This window comes from Procambarus clarkii, chromosome 67 (assembly GCF_040958095.1).
Source record: "Procambarus clarkii isolate CNS0578487 chromosome 67, FALCON_Pclarkii_2.0, whole genome shotgun sequence".
Classification (NCBI taxonomy): Eukaryota; Metazoa; Arthropoda; class Malacostraca; order Decapoda; family Cambaridae; genus Procambarus; species Procambarus clarkii.
This window is the reverse complement of record NC_091216.1, coordinates 17,714,356-17,741,431: the sequence shown is the minus strand read 5'-3', so window position 1 is coordinate 17,741,431 and position 27,076 is coordinate 17,714,356. Positions and strand designations below refer to the sequence as shown.

The window sequence follows — 27,076 nt, the reverse complement described above, 5'->3', positions numbered from 1 at the left end:
CTTTCTCTCTCTCTCTCTCTCTCTCTCTCTCTCTCTCTCTCTCTCTCTCTCTCTCTCTCTCTCTCTTTCTCTCTCTCTCTCTCTCCCTCTCTCTCTCTCTCTCTCCCTCTCTCTCTCTCTCTCTCTCTCTTTCTTTCTCTCTCTCTCTCTCTCTCTCTCTCTCTCTCTCTCTCTCTCTTTCTCTCTCTCTCTCTCTATCTTTCTCTCAATATCTCTCTCTCTCTCTCTCTCTCTCTCTCTCTCTCTCTCTCTCTCTCTCTCTCTCTCTCTCTCTCTCTCTCTCTCTCTCCTCTCTCATCTCTCTCTCTCTCTCTCTCTCTCCAGCCTATGTTTGTCCCATACCCCTGACCATTCCCCCTTAATGTCTTAATGTTTGGGTGAGACTATCCCCAAGCCTCTGGCTTTTGCTGTATATATTTCGCATGTATAAAGTTAAATTAAACATCCAGAGGAAGAGAATTATGAAGCAAGAAGAGACATACATTTGTGGAATAGAAAAGGATTTGAATACAGAGAGAGGAGGAGGCAGTCAGTGGGAGGGGAGAGTGTCGGTGGAAGAGGAGAGGAGAGAGAGTTAGTGGGAGAGGAGGAGGGGGGGGGGAGGGGGAGTCACAGGTAATAGTGTGGTAGAGAGACCCTTCACCGTTACCAAAATACTATACACAGTTGTCAATATTATTGGTAACTAACAGCTTGATTAACGAGCCTTGTCACCATTACAGCTGCCCCCCCCTCACCATCCCACCATCTATCCGTCCCATCCACCTACCCTCTATTAGTCTATCCTCACCTCCCCCCTCCCACCACCTCACCACCTAGAAGGCCAGTGGCCAGATTCACGAAGCAGTTACGCAAGCACTTACGAACGTGTACATCTTTCCTCAATCTTTGACGGCTTTGGTTACATTTATTAAACAGTTTACAAGCATGAAAACTTGCCAATCTACTGTTGTTATTGTTATAAACAGTCTCCTGGTGCTCCGGAGCTCATTAACTGTTTAATAATTGCAAACAAAGCCACCAAAGATTGAGAAAATATGGAAAGGCTCGTAAGTGCTTGCGTCACTGCTTCGTGAATCTGGCCCCAGGTCGTACAGGTAACAGCGGTCCGTCACGGGGCGGTAGGACCACCCCGGTAGTTGAGTAGTCTCCCGCCAGAGTCACTCCACACAACCAGTCGGGTCCAAAACCTGTTCCGGCATGTGCGTCACAACGTCAGAGTGACGTCACACATCAGATTTACGTCACACATCAGTGACGTCACACATCATCAGAGTGACGTCACACATCATGCACACCGTTTGTAAAACAACATTTTTTTAATCATATTTTCGTTAGGTTAGGTTACTTTAGGTTGTCAGGTTAGGTTACTTTAGGTTGTCAGGTTAGGTTAGACTGTGTAGGGCTGGGGTAGGTTAGGCTGAGTTGGATTAGGTTGGGCTGTGCTGGGCTGTGCTGGGCTGGGCTGTGCTGTGCTGTGCTGGGCTGTGCTGTGCTGTGCTGTGCTGGGCTGTGCTGGGCTGTGCTGTGCTGGGCTGGGCTGTGCTGGGCTGTGCTGGGCTGTGCTGTGATGTGCTGGGCTGTGCTGGGCTGTGCTAGGCTGTGCTGGGCTGTGCTGGGCTGTGCTGTGCTGGGCTGTGCTGGGCTGTGCTGTGCTGTGCTGGGCTGTGCTGTGCTGGGCTGTGCTGTGCTGGGCTGTGCTGCGCTGGGCTGGGCTGTGCTGTGCTGTGCTGTGCTGGGCTGTGCTGGGCTGTGCTGTGCTGTGATGTGCTGGGCTGTGCTGGGCTGGGCTGTGCTGTGCTGGGCTGTGCTGTGATGTGCTGGGCTGTACTGTGATGTGCTGGGCTGTGCTGTGCTGGGCTGGGCTGGGCTGTGCTGGGCTGTACTGTGATGTGCTGGGCTGGGCTGTGCTGGGCTGTACTGTGATGTGCTGGGCTGTACTGTGATGTGCTGTGCTGTGATGTGCTGGGCTGTACTGTGATGTGCTGGGCTGTACTGTGATGTGCTGGGCTGGGCTGTGCTGGGCTGTACTGTGATGTGCTGGGCTGTGCTGTGATGTGCTGGGCTGTACTGTGATGTGCTGGGCTGTACTGTGATGTGCTGGGCTGGGCTGTGCTGGGCTGTACTGTGATGTGCTGGGCTGTGCTGTGATGTGCTGGGCTGTACTGTGATGTGCTGGGCTGTGCTGTGCTGGGTTGTACTGTGATGTGCTGGGCTGTGCTGTGATGTGCTGGGCTGTACTGTGATGTGCTGGGCTGTGCTGTGCTGGGCTGTGCTGGTCTGTGCTGTGCTGTGCTGGGCTGTGGTGAGCTGGGCTGTGCTGGGCTGGGCTGTACTGGGCTGGGCTGTGCTGGGCTGTACTGGGCTGTGCTGGGCTGTGCTGGGCTGTGCTGGGCTGTACTGGGCTGTGCTGGGCTGTGCTGGACTGTGCTGGGCTGTACTGGGCTGTACTGGGCTGTGCTGGGCTGTGCTGGGCTATGCTGGGCTGTACTGGGCTGTGCTGTGCTGTGCTGTGCTGGGCTGTGCTGTGCTGGGCTGTGCTGGGCTGTGCTGTGCTGGGCTGTGCTGGGCTGTGCTGTGCTGGGCTGTACTGGGCTGTGCTGGGCTGTACTGGGCTGTGCTGTGCTGGGCTGTGCTGGGCTGTGCTGGGCTGTGCTGTGCTGGGCTGTACTGGGCTGTGTTGTGCTGTACTGGGCTGTACTAGGCTGTGCTGTGCTGGGCTGTGCTGGGCTGTTCTGGGCTGTACTGGGCTGTGCTGTGCTGGGCTGTGCTGGGCTGGGCTGTGCTGGGCTGTGCTGGGCTGTACTGGGCTGTACTGGGCTGTGCTGTGCTGGGCTGTGCTGGGCTGTGCTGTGCTGGGCTGTGCTGTGCTGGGCTGTGCTGGGCTGGGCTGGGCTGGGCTGTGCTGTGCTGGGCTGTGCTGGGCTGTGCTTGGCTGTGCTTGGCTGGGCTGTGCTGGGCTGGGCTGTGCTGGGCTGTGCTGGGCTAGGCTGTGCTGGGCTGTGCTGTGCTGGGCTGGGCTGGGCTGGGCTGTGCTGGGCTGTGCTGGGCTAGGCTGTGCTGGGCTGTGCTGTGCTGGGCTGTGCTGGGCTGTGCTGGGCTGTTCTGGGCTCGGCTGTGCTGGGCTGTGCTGGGCTGTGCTGGGCTCGGCTGTGCTGGGCTGTGCTGGGCTGTGCTGTGCTGGGCTGTTCTGGGCTCGGCTGTGCTGGGCTGTGCTGGGCTGTGCTGGGCTGTGCTGGGCTCGGCTGTGCTGGGCTGTGCTGTGCTGGGCTGTGCTGGGCTGTGCTGGACTGTTCTGGGCTGTGCTGGGTTGTTCTGGGCTGGGCTGTGCTGGGCTGTGCTGGGCTCGGCTGTGCTGGGCTGTGCTGGGCTGTGCTGGGCTCGGCTGTGCTGGGCGGTGCTGGGCTCGGCTGTGCTGGGCTGTGCTGGGCTGTGCTGGGCTGTGCTGGGCTCGGCTGTGCTGGGCTGTGCTGGGCTCGGCTGTGCTGGGCTGTACTGGGCTCGGCTGTGCTGGGCTGTGCTGGGCTGTGCTGGACAGGGCTCATTTACATAATAGTGATGACGTAGAGAGACGTACACACAGACACCTCTTAAGTGTTATAAACCTCACTGCCATAAGAAAGAGAGAGAGAGAGAGAGAGAGAGAGAGAGAGAGAGAGAGAGAGAGAGAGAGAGAGAGAGAGAGAGAGAGAGAGAGAGAGAGAGAGAGAGAGAGAGAGAGAGAGAGAGAGAGAGAGAGAGAGAGAGAGAGAGAGAGAGAGAGAGAGAGAGAGAGAGAGAGAAAGAGAGAAAGAGAGAGAGAGAGAAAGAGAGAAAGAGAGAAAGAGAGAGAGAGAGAGAGAGAGAGAGAGAGAGAGAGAGAGAGAGAGAGAGAGAGAGAGAGAGAGCGAGCGAGCGAGAGTGTGTACAGTAGTTGAAACCGTGCGTGTGAAGACCGTAGAGTTCAGCACCATCGCCTTCAAGCCAACACGACCTTTTGCATTAAAGTCATGAGTTTCTCTCAACATCTCCTGCACTGCTCTCACACAAATTATTTTGTGGCCTTAATATTGTAGTGAGTGGCGGTAACACACCCTCTCCTTGCATGATAAATACACCCCCGCACCAAGCCAAGGTGTGCTGTCTATGTAGTCTATCTGTCACTGGTGTGTGTGTGTGTGTGTGTGTATCACACACTTGTAGCATCATACCCACCCGTCGCCAACAACGGTAATGTGAATCTTGCTCCTCTTAAAGCTGACACACACTTTAAACGACTCTCTCCTCTATGTAAAATGTAAGCTGTGGCGAGCACTGTGTCTACACGGAGGGCTGAGTCCAGGCGTCCACAGCACGAGCTGCCGCAGCTTGTAGCTTACATGGACCTAACTCCTCCACACACACACACACTGTCTCACTGTCACGGTGAACTACCGCCACTAGCTACCACAACGTTATATAATACAGCAAGAGGAATCATTTGCTTTTATTCAAATCTTCAAGAACTTGACAACTTGCCCGGGAAGATCAACAGGAATTAAGGACCTCATAATGGCAATTATACATGAGCTGAACACAATAAAGGGATCAGAATCACAATGTTTGGCTCCCATCTGACACACATGTAACACTTGGTGATGCTAGAGACACTAGCCATATTAGCATGCAGCAATGATGAAGCTTAACTATATCAGGGTATCCCTATCTCTCTCTCGGTCAGCCCGCCCTCAACGCCCGCCCCGCCCTCCTCCGCCTTCCCCGCCCTCCTCCGCCTTCCCCGCCCTCCTCCACCTTCCCCGCCCTCCTCCACCTTCCCCGCCCTCCTCCGCCTTCCCCGCCCTCCTCCACCTTCCCCGCCCTCCTCCGCCTTCCCCGCCCTCCTCCACCTTCCCCGCCCTCCTCCGCCTTCCCCGCCCTCCTCCACCTTCCCCGCCCTCCTCCACCTTCCCCGCCCTCCTCCACCTTCCCCGCCCTCCTCCACCTTCCCCGCCCTCCTCCGCCTTCCCCGCCCTCCTCCGCCTTCCCCGCCCTCCTCCGCCTTCCCCGCCCTCCTCCACCCTCCCCCCCCTCCACCCTCCCCCCCCTCCACCCTCGCACTAAAGGACACAATAAAATCATTACTTTAATTAAGATCACAGTTGGGATTGGAGGGAGAATTTTGTCGGTGGAGGGTAATACTCCACCCTCCCATGGTCCCCTCCACCCTCCCATGGTCCCCTCCACCCTCCCATGGTCCCCTCCACCCTCCCAGGGACCCCTCCACCCTCCCATGGTCCCCTCCTTCCTCCCATGGTCCCCTCCACCCTCCCATGGTCCCCTCCACCCTCCCATGGTCCCCTCCACCCTCCCATGGTCCCCTCCACCCTCCCAGGGACCCCTCCACCCTCCCAGGGACCCATCCACCCTCCCATGGTCCCCTCCACCCTCCCAGGGACCCCTCCACCCTCCCATGGTCCCCTCCCCCCTCCCATGGTCCCCTCCACCCTCCCAGGGAACCCTCCACCCTCCCATGGTCCCCTCCACCCTCCCAGGGACCCCTCCACCCTCCCATGGTCCCCCTCCACCCTCCCAGGGACCCCTCCACCCTCCCATGGTTCCCTCCACCCTCCCATGGTCCCCTCCACCCTCCCATGGTCCCCTCCACCCTCCCATGGTCCCCTCCTTCCTCCCATGGTCCCCTCCACCCTCCTAGGGTCCCCTCAACCCTCCCATGGTCCCCCCAACCCTCCCATCGTCCCCCTCCACCCTCCCATGGTCCCCCTCCACCCTCCCATGGTTCCCTCCACCCTCCCATGGTCCCCTCCACCGTCCCATGGTCCCCTCCACCCTCCCATGGTCCCCTCCACCCTCCCAGGGACCCCTCCACCCTCCCATGGTCCCCTCCTTCCTCCCATGGTCCCCTCCACCCTCCCATGGTCCCCTCCACCCTCCCAGGGACCCCTCCACCCTCCCATGGTCCCCTCCTTCCTCCCATGGTCCCCTCCACCCTCCCATGGTCCCCTCCACCCTCCCATGGTCCCCTCCACCCTCCCATGGTCCCCTCCACCCTCCCAGGGACCCCTCCACCCTCCCAGGGACCCATCCACCCTCCCATGGTCCCCTCCACCCTCCCAGGGACCCCTCCACCCTCCCATGGTCCCCTCCCCCCTCCCATGGTCCCCTCCACCCTCCCAGGGAACCCTCCACCCTCCCATGGTCCCCTCCACCCTCCCAGGGACCCCTCCACCCTCCCATGGTCCCCCTCCACCCTCCCAGGGACCCCTCCACCCTCCCATGGTTCCCTCCACCCTCCCATGGTCCCCTCCACCCTCCCATGGTCCCCTCCACCCTCCCATGGTCCCCTCCTTCCTCCCATGGTCCCCTCCACCCTCCTAGGGTCCCCTCAACCCTCCCATGGTCCCCCCAACCCTCCCATCGTCCCCCTCCACCCTCCCATGGTCCCCCTCCACCCTCCCATGGTTCCCTCCACCCTCCCATGGTCCCCTCCACCGTCCCATGGTCCCCTCCACCCTCCCATGGTCTCCTCCACCCTCCCATGGTTCCCTCCACCCTCCCATGGTCCCCTCCACCCTCCCATGGTCCCCTCCACCCTCCCATCGTCCCCTCCACTCTCCCATGGTCCCCTCCACCCTCCCATGGTCCCCCTCCACCCACCCATGGTCCCCCTCCACCCTCTCATGGTCCCCTCCACCCTCCCATGGTCCCCTCCACCCTCCCATGGTCCCCTCCACCCTCCCATGGTCCCCTCCACCCACCCATGGTCCCCCTCCACCATCTCATGGTCCCCTCCCCCCTCCCATGGTCCCCTCCACCCTCCCATGGTCCCCTCCACCCTCCCATGGTCCCCTCCACCTTCCCATGGTCCTCCTCCACTCCCACAGTGGTCACGTCTCCCAGCCCGTCCTCCTAAGGTTTCCCCAACGTCAAGAAACCGTCGTACCAAAGTGCCCTTATCCTAACCTACCAGAGGACCTAAAACAGAAAACGGGACATTACGTCAATTTCGCCAGCCGTTAATATTTCTTAGAACGACAATTGCTTGGCCTTAGGTAAGAGTATACGTCAAAATACGACGTGCCATTAGGAGGACGAGTTATTAACACCGTTCAAACCCACCAATCACCGCACAACACCGTTCAAACTCACCAATCACCGCACAACACCGTTCAAACCCACCAATCACCGCACAACACCGTTCAAACCCACCAATCACCGCACAACACCGTTCAAACCCGCCAATCAGCGCTCAACACCGTTCAAACCCACCAATCAGCGCACAATACCGTTCAAACTCACCAATCACCGCACAACACCGTTCAAACTCACCAATCACCGCACAACACCGTTGAAACTCACCAATCACCGCACAACACCGTTCAAACTCACCAATCACCGCACAACACCGTTCAAACTCACCAATCACCGCACAACACCGTTGAAACCCACCAATCACCGCACAACACCGTTGAAACTCACCAATCACCGCACAACACCGTTGAAACTCACCAATCACCGCACAACACCGTTCAAACCCACCAATCACCGCACAACACCGTTCAAACCCGCCAATCAGCGCACAACACCGTTCAAACCCACCAATCAGCGCACAACACCGTTCAAACTCACCAATCACCGCACAACACCGTTCAAACTCACCAATCACCGCACAACACCGTTGAAACTCACCAATCAGCGCACAACACCGTTCAAACCCACCAATCAGCGCACAACACCGTTCAAACTCACCAATCAGCGCACAACACCGTTCAAACTCACCAATCACCGCACAACACCGTTGAAACTCACCAATCACCGCACAACACCGTTGAAACTCACCAATCACCGCACAACACCGTTGAAACCCACCAATCACCGCACAACACCGTTCAAACTCACCAATCACCGCACAACACCGTTGAAACCCACCAATCACCGCACAACACCGTTCAAACTCACCAATCACCGCACAACACCGTTGAAACCCACCAATCACCGCACAACACCGTTCAAACTCACCAATCACCGCACAACACCGTTCAAACCCACCGTTCGTGTATATATATATATATATATATATATATATATATATATATATATATATATATATATATATATGTCGTACCTAGTAGCCAGAACGCACTTCTCAGCCTACTATGCAAGGCCCGATTTGCCTAATAAGCCAAGTTTTCATGAATTAATTGCTTTTCGACTACCTAACCTACCTAACCTAACCTAACCTAACTTTTTCGGCTACCTAACCTAACCTATAAAGATAGGTTAGGTTAGGTTAGGTAGGGTTGGTTAGGTTCGGTCATATATCTACGTTAATTTTAACTCCAATAAAAAAAAATTGACCTCTTACATAATGAAATGGGTTGCTTTATCATTTCATAAGAAAAAATTTAGAGAAAATATATTAATTCATGAAAACTTGGCTTATTAGGCAAATCGGGCCTTGCATTGTAGGCTGAAAAGGGAGTTCTGGCTACTAGGTACGACATATATATATATATATATATATATATATATATATATATATATATATATATATATATATATATATATATATATATATATATATATATATATACGATGCTCTTGACGTCAGCTCTAGGGAGGGAAGAGAGAGATAGGAAACGACTCTAATTAGAGAATGTTGTTCAAGTAGGGTGAGGGGCAGCTACAGCACAGGCCAGGATGTGTCCCGTTCTGTCCAGGATTGGTACAGTATTTGGAACAACTGGACTCGTCAGGGCCGGTCGGCCGAGCGGACAGCACGCTGGACTTGTGATCCTGTGGTCCTGGGTTCGATCCCAGGCGCCGGTGAGAAACAATGGGCAGAGTTTCTTTCACCCTATGCCCCTGTTACCTAGCAGTAAAATAGGTACCTGGGTGTTAGTCAGCTGTCACGGGCTGCTTCCTGGGGGTGGAGGCCTGGCCGAGGACCGGGCCGCGGGGACACTAAAGCCGCGAAATCATCTCAAGATAGGGCTGGGACTGGCTTAGGAATTGTTCATTCAATTTGATCTGGGCGTCGCAAATTGCCTGAAGGTCTTAAAAGACTTTCTGGTGGAGTAATTAGTCTTGTGGTGGGACTCGGGGACAGTGACGGATGGTGTGTGGCTAGACACCACACGTGGGCTGGATGGTGAGGAGAGAGGAGCGGCAGGATAGGTGTACAGAGAACAGGTGCACTGTTCTCTTTGATAGCACGTCGCATTTCTGACGTATACTCTACGTAAGGCCAAAAATCGTCGTACTAGAAAATGGAAGCTGCTGGCGAAATTGACGTACTGTCCCGTTTTCTGTTTTGGGTCCTCTGGTAGGTTAGGATAAGGGGGGGGGGGGTTTAATACGACAGTTTATTGGCGTTTGGGAAACCTTAGAAGGACAGGCTGAGGTGTAATGGTTAGAAGAACGTCAGAATAGGTGTAGTGGAGATTGGGGACACCTCGTGTAGTGGAGATTGGGGACACCTCGTGTAGTGGAGATTGGGGACACCTCGTGTAGTGGAGATTGGGGACACCTCGTGTAGTGGAGATTGGGGACACCTCGTGTAGTGGAGATTGGGGACACCTCGTGTAGTGGAGATTGGGGACACCTCGTGTAGTGGAGATTGGGGACACCTCGTGTAGTGGAGATTGGGGACACCTCGTGTAGTGGAGATTGGGGACACCTCGTGTAGTGGAGATTGGGGACACCTCGTGTAGTGGAGATTGGGGACACCTCGTGTAGTGGAGATTGGGGGACACCTCGTGTAGTGGAGATTGGGGGACACCTCGTGTAGTGGAGATTGGGGACACCTCGTGTAGTGGAGATTGGGGACACCTCGTGTAGTGGAGATTGGGGACACCTCGTGTAGTGGAGATTGGGGACACCTCGATAGGTACTGTAAAGTGTGTCAGGGGGCGGAGGGGGGGGGGGGCGGGGTGACCTCTACAGGGTCAGTAACGGCTCCCTGAGCCAGTCGTGTCCTCCCCCGGGGGTGCTACGAGCACCGCAGCTCCTGCACGCAAAGGGGCTTGATGCACGCAACACTGTCTTACTGACCGCCACACGCAATGACAAGCAGGCTGCCTCTCCAGGGAGCTATCACTTCAACACGCACGCACGCACAAACCAAAGACCCGAAGCTCAACCCCACTAAGTCCTCCCTAAGTCCTCTGGTGGATGGTGAGTCCTCTGGTGGATGGTGAGTCCTCTGGTGGATGGTGAGTCCTCTGGTCGATGGTGAGTCCTCTGGTGGATGGAGAGTCCTCTGGTGGATGGTGAGTTCTCTGGTGGATGGTGAGTCCTCTGGTGGATGGTGAGTCCTCTGATGGATGGTGAGTTCTCTGGTGGATGGTGAGTCCTCTCGTGGATGGTGAGTCCTCTGGTGGATGGTGAGTCCTCTGGTGGATGGTGAGTCCTCTGGTGGATGGTGAGTCCTCTGGTGGATGGTGAGTCCTCTGGTGGATGGTGAGTCCTCTGGTGGATGGTGAGTCCTCTGGTGGATGGAGAGTCCTCTGATGGATGGAGAGTTCTCTGGTGGATGGTGAGTCCTCTGGTGGATGGTGAGTCCTCTGATGGATGGTGAGTCCTCTGGTGGATGGTGAGTCCTCTCGTGGATGGTGAGTCCTCTGGTGGATGGTGAGTCCTCTGGTGGATGGTGAGTCCTCTGGTGGATGGTGAGTCCTCTCGTGGATGGTGAGTCCTCTGATGGATGGTGAGTCCTCTGATGGATGGTGAGTCCTCTGGTGGATGGTGAGTCCTCTGGTGGATGGTGAGTCCTCTCGTGGATGGTGAGTCCTCTGGTGGATGGTGAGTCCTCTCGTGAATGGTGAGTCCTACCTATGATCTATGAGACTAGGTCCTATCCAGTACATCAGAACTATCCTTCCACTCTAGCGACGAGTTACATGAAAGAGGGCGTGCGATTCCCGTAGAGTGTTCTGCACTCTCACGCTGACAGGTGTGAAGGCTGTCACACTTGAAACAATTGCCTCCTCCATCGAGAGTCTAAGATCTCACGAGCACTGTGTCTACACCGACGGCTCAGTCCAATCCTCTACTGGACGGACTGCAGCAGCATGTAGGTTTTATAGAAATAATATTTGCACAAAGTCTGTCAGTGTCAGGTTAAACAAGTGGCTGACCTCCACACAAGCAGAACTAGCAGCATTACAACTAGCTACCAGTACATTAAAAAACATTAGAGGAGGAATAATGTTCTGTGATTCAAAGTCTGCTCTTCAAGCAATCGAAAACTTCTCTTGGAAGATCGACAGCAAGAACCTCATACTACCAATTATAAATGACCTAATTGATGCACAGAGCAAAGAGTCTCGAATCTCCTTTGTATGGATACCTTCACACATAATATAAGCCATCATTGGTCCAAACATTCAGATCTGATATGAAAGAAATTACTGACTCCCAACGACCTGAAAGTACTAGTATAAAAAGCTATGATTTGTTCAGATCTGAAACCTATATCTATGGGCAGCACAAAACGTCCACTAGACTGTGCGACACAGTGGTTGCCAGGATTAGGTTGGGTTACCGTTACCTGTGGCAGGTGGCTGCAGGTGACGGGTCTCCCAATCCTGAGCACTCCAGTTGCAAACTCTGTGAGCAGGAACTGCGGCATGATCTCCCACACTACATCACTGAATGCCCAGTTATTAGACCTTTCAGACCAGTTGGCATGAGGTACCTGGAGCTTTGCAATTACTTTATTCACTCTCGTATTCTTGAAGATATCCTCACAGTATACCCAAAATTTGCCAGTGCAGGCTATTAAACACATGGCTCTGTATGACTAACCATCCTGCGAGATGGGGACTTGTATTACCACTGCTGCCTTATTCACTCTTGTGTTGTTGATATCCTCAAAATACATCCGGAGTCTGCCAGTGCAGACTGCTTATCACATGCCTCTGTATGACTAACCATCCTGTGTGATGGGGATATTTTAGCATCACCTAGTTAGCTTTTTTGACACACTGTACTCCACTTCATATAGTCTAGGGTAGCTGCACTAATGCAGATGTACCTCATGTATTAATAAAAAAAAAAAAAAGGTGTGAAGGGACAGAAAACTTCTTCTCTCAGAAAATGTATTTAAAAAAAAAGACTAAAATAATTATATGGGTCCCTTCCCCCCCCCCACCCCCCTATCCCCTCTCCCTTACCACCCCCTCTTCTTCTTCTCTCAAAAAATTATATATTATTAAGAAATTGTGCAGATAAACTTCACACTCTACGGACATCTCATTCCCGATTTCATCACGGATTAATTTTAGATTTCATGAAAATCCCTGGCGGGTGTTGGGTTACACGCTATATTTCTTAAAAGCATTTTGACTTAAGCTTATCGCGACCAGCCTATGTCCGTCCCATACCCCACACCATCCCCCCTGCACATTTGGATGAGGTTATGCCCAAGTGCCTGGCCGCCAAATCAGGACAAACACACACACACAATCACGTACAGTCCTCAACAAGACTTATATTGAGCTGTACCTCGCCAGAATTGTCGCCACAAAATGTTGCCATGTAACTCGCCACAGCTTTATGTGTTGACACCATATTGCAACCTGCACCGGTTCCCTATTCAATTAACACTATAACGAACATTGTCGTTATATATATATATATATATATATATATATATATATATATATATATATATATATATATATATATATATATAACTGAAAACTCACACCCCAGAAGTGACTCGAACCCATCTGGGGTGTGAGTTTTCAGTTGTATATAGTCCTGGGGACCATTCAGGCTTGTTTGTATATATATATATATATATATATATATATATATATATATATATATATATATATATATATATATAACGTTGTCGTCGTTATAAAGGTGTTCATATTTATAAATCACTGGGGTTCTTGTTCACTGTACCTTCACAGATCACTGTAATTGGACCAGGTCATTTGCTGAGGTGAGGTGATTACACAGAGCTCCACTACACACTGAGGTGAGGTGATTACACAGAGCTCCACTACACACTGAGGTGAGGTGATTACACAGACCACCACTACACACTGAGGTGAGGTGATTACACAGAGCGCCACTACACACACAGGAGAGACAGATTAGAGACATTATGGGACTACCTCCACGACCACCATGATGGTCGTCTCTCTCCACTGTTCCTGGCTGACTGACGACCCTTCCGCGGGTGTGTCCACTTGAACTGGTCGGCAGAGCGACGGCAGAGCGTCTTGCAGGACAGCGTTCGATCCCCCCGATGGTCAAAGTAGTTAGGCAAGGTTCCTTCCCTCCGTCCTCGTATGAATGCAATGTACAAAAATATGGGCTGTTTTGTACCCCCCCCCCAAAAAAAAAGTCCATGTTTTCAACTAGTTCAATTCTAAAAGGGCATAGCAAAAACTTAAACAGCCTAATCTACAATCTAATGTAATTTGTAATAGGGATAAATAGGCAATTCTAGGCCTGATATATGCAATCTTAGGCCTAATTTAATACAAACAAGTAGTCTAATAGGTGTAGGAAGATATTTAATTGTTGCCCTTTTTAGCGCGCTCTCTACAAAATGAATAGTACTAAAAGTCGAGGGTTGGGGAGTAGAACAACCCCCGAGACCCTCTACAGGTATGCTCCAGGTAATAGTGGACTTCTTTCGTTCAATTGAACGTATTCTGTTGATTCCATTCACGGTCGATATAAATACTACAAGTTTTAGAAGCTAGGTGGAGCGGAAGGCACGTTACCCCTCCCTATGTAGGCGGGTAGTGAAGGTTGCTTCTGACTCTGAATCTGGAAATACAGGAGAAGATGCCCGCGGGGCGTCTTACGGGGGGTGGTTATCTTGAGGTTATCTTGAGATGATTTCGGGGCTTTTAGTGTCCCCGCGGCCCGGTCCTCGACCAGGCCTCCACCCCCAGGAAGCAGCCCGTGACAGCTGACTAACACCCAGGTACCTATTTACTGCTAGGTAACAGGGGCATTCAGGGTGAAAGAAACTTTGCCTATTTGTTTCTGCCTCGTGCGGGAATCGAACCCGCGCCACAGAATTACGAGTCCTGCGCGCTATCCACCAGGCTACGAGGCCCCAATTGAGAGGGTGAGAGGAAGAAGATTTGTAAGAGAAAAAGTGCCGGGGCTAAACCCAGCTGCGTGTCGTTTGGTTGTGGCATTTGAGACAGGGACTCAGTCGGGTGTTTCAGTGACAACATCGGGACATCACAGCACTCACGACATCGCAGTGATTGGCTCAAGAGCGTCAGGGCTGAACTCTTACGGATGGTTTGTGCTGGGTGTTGAGAGCTGAATATGTATTGATGGTGGATGCTGGGTGTTGAGAGCTGAATATGTATTGATGGTGGATGCTGGGTGTTGAGAGCTGAATATGTATTGATGGTGGATGCTGGGTGTTGAGAGCTGAATATGTATTGATGGTGGATGCTGGGTGTTGAGAGCTGAATATGTATTGATAGTGGATGCTGGGTGTTGAGAGCTGAATATGTATTGATGGTGGATGCTGGGTGTTGAGAGCTGAATATGTATTGATGGTGGATGCTGGGTGTTGAGAGCTGAATATGTATTGATAGTGGATGCTGGGTGTTGAGAGCTGAATATGTATTGATAGTGGATGCTGGGTGTTGAGAGCTGAATATGTATTGATAGTGGATGCTGGGTGTTGAGAGCTGAATATGTATTGATAGTGGATGCTGGGTGTTGAGAGCTGAATATGTATTGATGGTGGATGCTGGGTGTTGAGAGCTGAATATGTATTGATAGTGGATGCTGGGTGTTGAGAGCTGAATATGTATTGATAGTGGATGCTGGGTGTTGAGAGCTGAATATGTATTGATAGTGGATGCTGGGTGTTGAGAGCTGAATATGTATTGATAGTGGATGCTGGGTGTTGAGAGCTGAATATGTATTGATAGTGGATGCTGGGTGTTGAGAGCTGAATATGTATTGATAGTGGATGCTGGGTGTTGAGAGCTGAATATGTATTGATGGTGGATGCTGGGTGTTGAGAGTTGAATATGTATTGATAGTGGATGCTGGGTGTTGAGAGCTGAATATGTATTGATAGTGGATGCTGGGTGTTGAGAGCTGAATATGTATTGATAGTGGATGCTGGGTGTTGAGAGCTGAATATGTATTGATAGTGGATGCTGGGTGTTGAGAGCTGAATATGTATTGATGGTGGATGCTGGGTGTTGAGAGCTGAATATGTATTGATAGTGGATGCTGGGTGTTGAGAGCTGAATATGTATTGATAGTGGATGCTGGGTGTTGAGAGCTGAATATGTATTGATAGTGGATGCTGGGTGTTGAGAGCTGAATATGTATTGATAGTGGATGCTGGGTGTTGAGAGCTGAATATGTATTGATGGTGGATGCTGGGTGTTGAGAGCTGAATATGTATTGATGGTGGATGCTGGGTGTTGAGAGTTGAATATGTATTGATAGTGGATGCTGGGTGTTGAGAGCTGAATATGTATTGATGGTGGATGCTGGGTGTTGAGAGCTGAATATGTATTGATGGTGGATGCTGGGTGTTGAGAGCTGAATATGTATTGATGGTGGATGCTGGGTGTTGAGAGCTGAATATGTATTGATGGTGGATGCTGGGTGTTGAGAGCTGAATATGTATTGATGGTGGATGCTGGGTGTTGAGAGCTGAATATGTATTGATGGTGGATGCTGGGTGTTGAGAGCTGAATATGTATTGATGGTGGATGCTGGGTGTTGAGAGCTGAATATGTATTGATGGTGGATGCTGGGTGTTGAGAGCTGAAGTTTATCGAAATACAGAGTTAGGAGGGGGGTCATGGATGGTAGAGAGGAGGTCATGAGTGTGTCGTGGTCGTCTGAGAGTGTGTAGGAGAAAGTCAATGTGTTGTTCATGATAAGTGAGTAGTCTATCAATTTGTCTGTCTGATAAAATTTTCCAGTAGACATTTAGGGCAGGAATGTTCGTACTTTCATGGAGACTTTGACTGGTAATAAACTCTTGCCATCGGGTGATGAGTACCCATCTTAGTGCTCTATTCTGTATTCCTTGAAGCTTTGGTTTGTTAGTAGGTGCAGATAGAGAAAGAGCTAGTGGAGCATATGTTAGGAGAGGTCTAATAAGTGCTTTGTAAAGGTGCATTTTTGTGTCAGGTTTTGCTAATCTAAGTCTGTACAGTTTTTCCATGGCTAGAAGACCTATTGCGTGTTTCTGTGTAATGTGTGTGTGTGAAAGAGTAATTGTCGATCAAGTGTGAGTCCAAGGACTGTGGAGGAGGGGGGAGACACAGAGATATAAGTAGGATTTGGAGTGTATGAATAGAGTTTAAGAGGAATTCCTCTTAAAGGGATTTTATTCCTCCAAGGAGTGCCGGACCAACCGGGCTGTGGTGGGTATGTGGGCCTGCGGGCCGCTCCAAGCAACAGCCTGGTGGACCAAACTCTCACAAGTCGAGCCTGGTCTCGGGCCGGGCTTGGGGAGTAGAAGAACACCCAGAACCCCATCAACCAGGTATCAACCAGGAATAGGGCGAATAGTTCTTTTACAACAAAAGTAGGTGATTTTGGATTTGGTGGAGTTGGTTTTGATACGCCAGTTATACTCCCATTCTGTGACAACATCAAGTTCTGTTTGTTAGTGTAACAATGGTGGTGGTGGTGACGAGGTGAGAGACATTGGTTGCTTCACAGTGCGCCCGCCTTATATACCCTCTGTGGGTGACGTCACGACCGCTGATTGGTAGATATCCTCATCACCTGAAGTGATTGGCTAAGGGACTTCTGCCTTCCCGTTTCAAACCCGGCCGCCCCCAACCGATTTCCAATGTTTCCGTTAACTGTTTGAACTGAGCGAGGGCTCGCCAGGTGCCATTATGAGATATTATGTAGAGCCATTATGAGATATTATGTAGAGTCATTATGAGATATTATGTAGAGCCATTATGAGATATTATGTAGAGCCATTATGAGATATTATGTAGAGCCATTATGAGATATTATGTAGAGCCATTATGAGATATTATGTAGAGCCATTATGAGATATTATGCAGAGCCATTATGAGATATTATGCAGAGCCATTATGAGATATTATGTAGAGCCATTATGAGATATTATGTAGAGCCATTATGAGATATTATGTAGAGCCATTATGAGATATTATGCAGAGCCATTATGAGATATTATGTAGAGCCATTATGAGATATTATGTAGAGCCATTATGAGATATTATGTAGAACCATTATGAGATATTATGTAGAACCATTATGAGATATTATGTAGAGCCATTATGAGATATTATGTAGAACCATTATGAGATATTATGTAGAACCATTATGAGATATTATGTAGAGCCATTATGAGATATTATGTAGAACCATTATGAGATATTATGTAGAACCATTATGAGATATTATGTAGAGCCATTATGAGATATTATGTAGAACCATTATGAGATATTATGTAGAGCCATTATGAGATATTATGTAGAACCATTATGAGATATTATGTAGAACCATTATGAGATATTATGTAGAACCATTATGAGATATTATGTAGAGCCATTATGAGATATTATGTAGAACCATTATGAGATATTATGTAGAGCCATTATGAGATATTATGTAGAACCATTATGAGATATTATGCAGAGCCATAATGTCTCTGAGCCATACCCACGCTGTATTTTATAAGGTCAACAGGTGTTCAGAAGGCAGCTGGTGCCAGTACTTAGCACAAATGTATAGAATGGCTTAGGATTAGTGAGGGAAGATGAGGTGGGGTGAGGTGCCACACCTCACACATGTCACAATTGGCTGATGCGAACAGAGGAACATGAGTGTTTACTAGTTGTGTGTTTACTAGTTGTGTGTTTACTAGTTGTGTGTTTACTAGTTGTGTGTTTACTAGTTGTGTGTTTACTAGTTGTGTGTTTACTAGTTGAGTGTTTACTAGTTGAGTGTTTACTAGTTGTGTGTTTACTAGTTGAGTGTTTACTAGTTGAGTGTTTACTAGTTGTGTGTTTACTAGTTGTGTGTTTACTAGTTGTGTTTTTACGGGGGTTGAGCTTTGCTCTTTCGGCCCGCCTCTCAACTGTCAATCAACTGTTTACTAACTACTATTTTTTTTTTCCCCACACCACACACACACCAGGAAGCAGCCCGTGACAGCTGACTAACTCCCAGGTACCTATTTACTGCTAGGTAACAGGGGCATTCAGGGTGAAAGAAGCTTTGCCCATTTGTTTCTGCCTCGTGCGGGAATCGAACCCGCGCCACAGAATTACGAATCCTGCGCGCTATCCACCAGGCTACGAGGCCCCCCAGAGGCATCTCTGAGTGAGAGATGACCAATGTTTACTAAGTGAGGGGTATAAAGTGAGTGAGAAGGACTTTGTGAGAGTAACTACAATGTATACATATACACTTTCTCCCCCCCCCCCACACTCTCTCACTACCTCTCTCTCTCCCGTCTCTCTCTCTCCGGTCTCTCTCTCTCCCGTCTCTCTCTCTCTCTCTCTCTCTCTCTCTCTCTCTCTCTCTCTCTCTCTCTCTCTCTCTCTCTCTCTCTCTCTCTCAGTGTGGAGCATGATAGTGAACTCAAACATGATATCACTGATGATATCACAGACCTCAGGAAACCCCCAGGGGATCAAATAATGTCAATGACGTCATCACAGGCCCCAGGGTATCCCCAAGGGGAGCCGTAAATATATGTCCTAATTAGGCAATTAATTACCTAATTAATTATGAATCGTGTGATTAAGTTTATATGCGACAGTTAAGTGTATCTGTCAAGGGGCTACCTCCACCCACCAGGGGCTACCTCCACCCACCAGCGGCTACCTCCACCCACCAGGGGCCACCTCCACCCACCAGGGGCTACCTCCACCCACCAGGGGCTACCTCCACCCTCCAGGAGCTACCTCCACCCACGAGGGCCTACCTCCACCCACCAGGGGCTACCTCCACCCACCAGGGGCTACCTCCACCCACCAGGGGCTACCTCCACCCACCAGGGGCTACCTCCACCCACCAGGGACCACCTCCACCCACCAGGGGCCACTTCCACCCACCAGGGGCCACTTCCACCCACCAGGGGCTACCTCCACCCACCAGGGACCACCTCCACCCACCAGGGGCTACCTCCACCCACCAGGGACCACCTCCACCCACCAGGGCTACCTCCACCCACCAGGGGCTACCTCCACCCACCAGGGGCCACCTCCACCCACCAAGGGCCACCTCCACCCACCAGGGACTACCTCCACCCACCAGGGGCTACCTCCACCCACCAGGGACTACCTCCATCCACCAGGGACTACCTCCATCCACCAGGGGCCACCTCCACCCACCAGGGGCTACCTCCACCCACCAGGGGCTACCTCCACCCACCAGGGGACACCTCCACCCACCAGGGGCTACCCCCACCCACCAGGGGCTACCTCCACCCACCAGGGACTACCCCCACCCACAAGGGGCTACCCCCACCCACCAGGGGCTACCTCCACCCACCAGGGACTACCCCCACCCACAAGGGACTACCCCCACCCACAAGGGACTACCCCCACCCACCAGGGACTACCTCCACCCACCAGGGGCTACCTCCACCCACCAGGGGCTACCTCCACCCACCAGGGGCTACCTCCACCCACCAGGGACTACCCCCCACCCACAAGGGGCTACCTCCACCCACCAGGGACTACCTCCACCCACCAGGGACTACCTCCACCCACCAGGGACTACCTCCACCTACCAGGGACTACCGCCACCCACCAGGGGCTACCTCCACCCACCAGGGGCCACCTCCACCCACCAGGGGCCACCTCCACCCACCAGGGGATACCTCCACCCACCAGGGACCACCTCCACCCACTAGGGACTACCTTCACCCACCAGGGACTACCCCCACCCACCAGGGACTACCTCCACCCACCAGGGGCTACCTCCACCCACCAGGGGCTACCTCCACCCACCAGGGGCTACCTCCACCCACCAGGGGCCATCTCATTACCCTTCCTTCCTCTGCCCAACACGGACCGGTTGGGCAGAGGAAGGAAGGGTAATGAGATTCTAACAGGCCTCGTGTGGCGTAAATCCCTGTGTGTGTGTGTGTGTGTGTGTGTGTGTGTGTGTGTGTGTGTGTGTGTGTGTGTGTGTGTGTGTGTGTGTGTGTATTCACCTAGTTGTGCTTGCGGGGGTGGAGCTCTGCTCTTTCGGCCCGCCTATCAACTGTCAATCAACTGTCAATCAACTGTTTCTACAACTATTATCCCCCCCCCCCACGACACACACACACACACACACACCAGGAAGCAGCCCGTGACAACTGACTAACTCCCAGGTACCTATTTTACTGCTAGGTAACAGGAGGCATAGGGTGAAAGAACCTCTGCCCATCGTTTCTCACCGGCGCCCGGGATCGAACCTGGGACCACAGGATCACGTGTCCAGCGTGCTGTCCACTCGTCTGAATCCGGCGACTCAGTCACCAATCTAACCCTGGCTACTGCCTGTGGTGGGGACATGTTGGGGGTCGTGGTGGGGACATGTTGGGGGTCGTGGTGGGGACATGTTGGGGGTCGTGGTGGGGACATGTTGGGGGTCGTGGTGGGGGACATGTTGGGGGTCGTGGTGGGGGACATGTTGGGGGTCGTGGTGGTGACATGTTGGGGGTCGTGGTGGCGACATGTTAAGGGTCGTGGTGGGGGACATGTTGGGGGTCGTGGTGGGGACATGTTGGGGGTCGTGGTGGTGACATGTTGGGGGTCGTGGTGGTGACATGATGGGGGTCGGGGTGGGGACATGTTGGGGGTCGTGGTGGGGGACATGTTGGAGGTCGTGGTGGGGACATGTTGGGGGTCGTGGTGGTGGACATGTTGGGGGTCGTGGTGGGGGACATGTTGGAGGTCGTGGTGGGGACATGTTGGGGGTCGTGGTGGTGACATGTTGGGGGTCGTGGTGGGGGACATGTTGGGGGTCGTGGTGGGGGACATGTTGGGGGTCGTGGTGGGGACTTGTTGGGGGTCGTGGTGGTGACATGCTGGGGGTCGTGGTGGGGGACATGTTGGAGGTCGTGGTGGGGACATGTTGGGGGTCGTGGTGGTGACATGTTGGGGGTCGTGGTGGGGGACATGTTGGGGGTCGTGGTGGGGGACATGTTGGGGGTCGTGGTGGGGGACATGTTGGGGGTCGTGGTGGGGACTTGTTGGGGGTCGTGGTGGTGACATGTTGGGGGTCGTGGTGGGGACATGTTGGGGGTCGTGGTGGTGACATGTTGGGGGTCGTGGTGGGGGACATGTTGGGGGTCGTGGTGGGGGACATGTTGAGGGTCGTGGTGGGGGACATGTTGGGGGTCGTGGTGGGGACTTGTTGGGGGTCGTGGTGGGGACATGTTGGGGGTCGTGGTGGGGGACATGTTGGAGGTCGTGGTGGGGACATGTTGGGGGTCGGGGTGGGGACATGTTGGGGGTCGTGGTGGGGGACATGTTGGAGGTCGTGGTGGGGACATGTTGGGGGTCGTGGTGGTGACATGTTGGGGGTCGTGGTGGGGGACATGTTGGAGGTCGTGGTGGGGACATGTTGGGGGTCGTGGTGGTGACATGTTGGGGGTCGTGGTGGGGGTCGTGGTGGGGGACATGTTGTGGGTCGTGGTGGGGGACATGTTGGGGGTCGTGGTGGGGGACATGTTGGGGGTCGTGGTGGGGACTTGTTGGGGGTCGTGGTGGGGACATGTTGGGGGTCGTGGTGGGGGACATGTTGGAGGTCGTGGTGGGGACATGTTGGGGGTCGGGGTGGGGACATGTTGGGGGTCGTGGTGGGGGACATGTTGGAGGTCGTGGTGGGGACATGATGGGGGTCGGGGTGGGGACATGTTGGGGGTCGTGGTGGGGACATGTTGGGGGTCGTGGTGGGGGACATGTTGGGGGTCGTGGTGGGGGACATGTTGGGGGTCGTGGTGGGGACATGTTGGGGGTCGTGGTGGGGACATGTTGGGGGTCATGGTGGGGACATGTTGGGGGTCGTGGTGGGGGCATGTTGGGGGTCGTGGTGGGGAACATGTTGGGGGTCGTGGTGGGGACATGTTGGGGGTCGTGGTGGGGACATGTTGGGGGTCATGGTGGGGACGGGGTGCAGGAGAAACCCACAATCAGAAACTTTTGATTTTCAAATTCTCTGCGACCTTACCCCCTCCCATCGTCCCCCCCCCTTAACCGTCACCCCCCTTCCATCACCCCACTAACCCCCCCCCTCCGCCTCGGGAAGAACACATTACACATTCCAGGGAATCCCTTACTGTGAACAAATCCACAAGGGCCGTGACGCGAATCCTCGTCACGGCCCTTGTGGATTTGTTCATTTGATGCATCACGTTAGTGTGATCTCTGTGTGTGTTATGTGTAATCCCTTACTGTTCTTCTTGGTCCTAAAGAGGAGAGTGAGAGGGAGAGAGGGAGAGGGAGAGAGGGAGAGGGAGAGAGGGGGGGGCGGCTGATTGGACATTGCTCGGAGGGTCGTAGTTCAAAGGGTCAAGGTTCGATTCCCGGCCGAGGAAGAGACAAAATGCGCAGAGATTCTTCCTGAGGTGGTGTATGAAACCACTACTTCTTTCAGGCCAATTGGGCTGTTTGACCAGCAGAACACAGGTCCAGTGTGAGTGATTATACACGCACTATACGCCTGGCTACCTGTCACTCACCCCTCCCCCCTCCAGACCCCCACACCCCCCTCCACCCCAGACCCCCCCCACCCCCTCATACCCCGTCCACCCCACACCCCACACCCACCCCACACCCCCACACTGACCCACACCCCCTCCCTCCACACCCCCCTCCCACACCCCCACACCCCCTCCCACACCCCACACCCCCACACTGACCCACACCCCCTCCCTCCACACCCCCCACACCCCCTCCCGCACCCCACACACCCCACACCCCCATACTCCCCCACCCCACACCCCACCCCTCCCCCGACACCCCCACACCCCCTCCCTCCACACCCCCCCCACACCTCCTCCCTCCACACCCCCCCCCCCACACCTCCCTCCCACACCCCCACACCCCCTCCCACACCCCCTCCCACACCCCACACCCACCCCACACCCCCACACTGACCCACACCCCCTCCCTCCACACCCCCACACCCCCTCCCACACCCACCCCACACACCCCACACCCCCACACTGACCCACACCCCCTAACTCCACACCCCCCACACCCCCCTCCCACACCCCCACACCCCCTCCCGCACCCCACACCCCCACACTGACCCACACCCCCACACCCCCCACACTGACCCACACCCCCCACACTGACCCACACCCCCCACACTGACCCACACCCCCCACACTGACCCACACCCCCCACACTGACCCACACCCCCACACTGACCCACACCCCCACACCCCCCACACTGACCCACCCCCCCACACTGACCCACACCCCCCACACCCCCCACACTGACCCACACCCCCACACTGACCCACACCCCCACACCCCCCACACTGACCCACACCCCCCACACTGACCCACACCCCCACACTGACCCACACCCCCCACACTGACCCACACCCCCACACTGACCCACACCCCCCACACTGACCCACACCCCCCACACTGACCCACACCCCCACACTGACCCACACCCCCACACCCCCCACACTGACCCACACCCCCACACTGACCCACATCCCCACACTGACCCACATCCCCACACCCCCACACTGACCCACACCCCCACACTGACCCACACCCCCACACTGACCCACACCCCCACACTGACCCACACCCCCACACAACCCACACTGACCCACACCCCCCACACTGACCCACACCCCCACACTGACCCACACCCCCCACACCCCCACACTGACCCACACCCCCACACTGACCCACACCCCCCACACCCCCACACTGACCCACACCCCCCACACTGACCCACACCCCCACACCCCCACACTGACCCACACTGACCCACACCCCCCACACTGACCCACACCCCCACACTGACCCACACCCCCCACACTGACCCACACCCCCCACACCCCCACACTGACCCACACCCCCACAGGGGGGGATCAATACCACAGCTAATTAAACCCACCCTGAATATTTATGAGGGTGTAGGGCCGTGGGGGAGACAATGGTGGCGGGTGAGACACAAGGTGGAGAGAGACATCAGGGTGACGGCCACACGGCTCCTGTCCTCTCCTCCCGTCCCTCTGGCAGGCAGCACACGACAGGCAGCACTGTCCTCTCCTCCCGTCTCTCTGGCAGGCAGCATACGACAGGCAGCACTGTCCTCTCCTCCCATCCCTCTGGCAGGCAGCACACGACAGGCAGCACTGTCCTCTCCTCCCATCCCTCTGGCAGGCAGCACACGACAGGCAGCACTGTCCTCTCCTCCCGTCCCTCTGGCAGGCAGCACACGACAGGCAGCACTGTCCTCTCCTCCCATCCCTCTGGCAGGCAGCACACGACAGGCAGCACTGTCCTCTCCTCCCGTCCCTCTGGCAGGCAGCATACGACATGCAGCACTGTCCTCTCCTCCCATCCCTCTGGCAGGCAGCACACGACAGGCAGCATTGTCCTCTCCTCCCGTCCCTCTGGCAGGCAGCATACGACAGGCAGCACTGTCCTCTCCTCCCATCCCTCTGGCAGGCAGCACACGACAGGCAGCACTGTCCTCTCCTCCCGTCCCTCTGGCAGGCAGCACACGACAGGCAGCACTGTCCTCTCCTCCCATCCCTCTGGCAGGCAGCACACGACAGGCAGCACTGTCCTCTCCTCCCATCCCTCTGGCAGGCAGCACACGACAGGCAGCACTGTCCTCTCCTCCCGTCCCTCTGGCAGGCAGCACACGACAGGCAGCACTGTCCTCTCCTCCCATCCCTCTGGCAGGCAGCACACGACAGGCAGCACTGTCCTCTCCTCCCGTCCCTCTGGCAGGCAGCACACGACAGGCAGCACTGTCCTCTCCTCCCGTCCCTCTGGCAGGCAGCACACGACAGGCAGCACTGTCCTCTCCTCCCATCCCTCTGGCAGGCAGCACACGACAGGCAGCACTGTCCTCTCCTCCCATCCCTCTGGCAGGCAGCACACGACAGGCAGCACTGTCCTCTCCTCCCGTCCCTCTGGCAGGCAGCACACGACAGGCAGCACTGTCCTCTCCTCCCGTCCCTCTGGCAGGCAGCACACGACAGGCAGCACTGTCCTCTCCTCCCGTCCCTCTGGCAGGCAGCACACGACAGGCAGCACTGTCCTCTCCTCCCGTCCCTCTGGCAGGCAGCACACGACAGGCAGCACTGTCCTCTCCTCCCGTCCCTCTGGCAGGCAGCACACGACAGGCAGCACTGTCCTCTCCTCCCGTCCCTCTGGCAGGCAGCACACGACAGGCAGCACTGTCCTCTCCTCCCGTCCCTCTGGCAGGCAGCACACGACAGGCAGCACTGTCCTCTCCTCCCATCCCTCTGGCAGGCAGCACACGACAGGCAGCACTGTCCTCTCCTCCCGTCCCTCTGGCAGGCAGCACACGACAGGCAGCACTGTCCTCTCCTCCCGTCCCTCTGGCAGGCAGCACACGACAGGCAGCACTGTCCTCTCCTCCCATCCCTCTGGCAGGCAGCACTGTCCTCTCCTCTACTCTTCTATACCTGTCTCTGTACTCTAGCACGGGACAGGTGTACACAGGTGGTGGTGCCAGGTGTTAGTATGTGGTGCCAGGTGTTAGTATGTGGTGCCAGGTGTTAGTCTGTGGTGCCAGGTGTTAGTATGTGGTGCCAGGTGTTAGTATGTGGTGCCAGGTGTTAGTATGTGGTGCCAGGTGTTAGTATGTGGTGCCAGGTGTTAGTATGTGGTGCCAGGTGTTAGTATGTGGTGCCAGGTGTTAGTATGTGGTGCCAGGTGTTAGTATGTGGTGCCAGGTGTTAGTATGTGGTGCCAGGTGTTAGTATGTGGTGCCAGGTGTTAGTATGTGGTGCCAGGTGTCAGTATGTGGTGCCAGGTGTCAGTATGTGGTGCCAGGTGTTAGTATGTGGTGCCAGGTGTCAGTATGTGGTGCCAGGTGTTAGTATGTGGTGCCAGGTGTTAGTATGTGGTGCCAGGTGTCAGTATGTGGTGCCAGGTGTTAGTATGTGGTGCCAGGTGTCAGTATGTGGTGCCAGGTGTTAGTATGTAGTGCCAGGTGTCAGTATGTGGTGCCAGGTGTTAGTATGTGGTGCCAGGTGTCAGTATGTGGTGCCAGGTGTTAGTATGTGGTGCCAGGTGTTAGTTTGTGGTGCCAGGTGTTAGTATGTGGTGCCAGGTGTCAGTATGTGGTGCCAGGTGTAAGTATGTGGTGCCAGGTATCAGTATGTGGTGCCAGGTATCAGTATGTGGTGCCAGGTATCGGTATGTGGTGCCAGGTATCAGTATGTGGTGCCAGGTATCAGTATGTGGTGCCAGGTATCAGTATGTGGTGCCTGGTATCAGTATGTGGTGCCAGGTATCAGTATATGGTGCCAGGTATCAGTATGTGGTGCCAGGTATCAGTATGTGGTGCCAGTATGTGGTGCTAGAGGTGTATATAATGAAGTAGGGAAGGGGGGGAACAATGCTAATCTCGCTGGTATATCTGTCTCCCTCTCTCTCTCTCTCCCTCTCCCTCCCTCCTTCACTCTCCTCTCTCCCTCTCCCTCCCTCCTTCACTCTCCTCTCTCCCTCTCACTGTATATTGCTTATTTAAACATGAAAGTGGAACAGTGCGGGTCAGTGTGTTGGGAGGAGGCAGGGAAGGAGGCTGCACGGCTCGCCTCCTGCCGGCTGGCAGGAATTTGCATGGAGATTAACCGCTGGTGTTGGTCGGTGGTGGTCCTTACTGGCGGCCAGGTTGCTGTGGTGGAGGGCCAGCCGGCCCCTCCACACCCCTCCCGCAACCCTCCACACCCCTCCCCAGCCCTCCACACACCTCCCGCAGCCCTCCACACCCCTCCCCAGCCCTCCACACACCTCCCGCAGCCCTCCACACCCCTCCCGCAGCCCTCCACACCCCTCCCCCAGCCCTCCACACCCCTCCCCCAGCCCTCCACACATCTCCCCCAGCCCTCCACACCCCTCCCCCA

At 54.4% G+C, this 27,076-nt stretch overlaps 3 protein-coding genes across 3 annotated transcripts in view; 1 reads left to right on the top strand and 2 right to left on the bottom strand.

The window, feature by feature from the left end:
* Positions 1-27,076, top strand: part of LOC123767553 (CD82 antigen) — a 690,815-nt gene that overhangs the window by 29,875 nt on the left and 633,864 nt on the right. The window lies entirely within an intron of this gene.
* Positions 1-27,076, bottom strand: part of LOC123767767 (uncharacterized) — a 672,233-nt gene that overhangs the window by 183,433 nt on the left and 461,724 nt on the right. The window lies entirely within an intron of this gene.
* On the bottom strand, positions 1,391-12,549 carry LOC138355374 (glutamine-rich protein 2-like). Its single transcript, XM_069310261.1, has 2 exons — positions 12,453-12,549; positions 1,391-3,525 (listed from the first exon to the last, which is right to left on the bottom strand). The coding sequence occupies exons 1-2, from the start codon at positions 12,547-12,549 to the stop codon at positions 1,391-1,393; spliced, it is 2,232 nt and encodes a 743-aa protein (XP_069166362.1).

Coding starts and splice junctions, on each gene's coding strand:
- LOC138355374 (XM_069310261.1), bottom strand. CDS start 12,549: ATGGTGTCAACACATAAAGCTGTGGCGAGTTACATGGCAACATTTTGT. Junction 3,526..12,452: donor TATAAGTCTTGTTGAGGACT/GTACGTGATTGT, acceptor TGTCCAGCACAG/CCCAGCACAGCCCAGCACAG.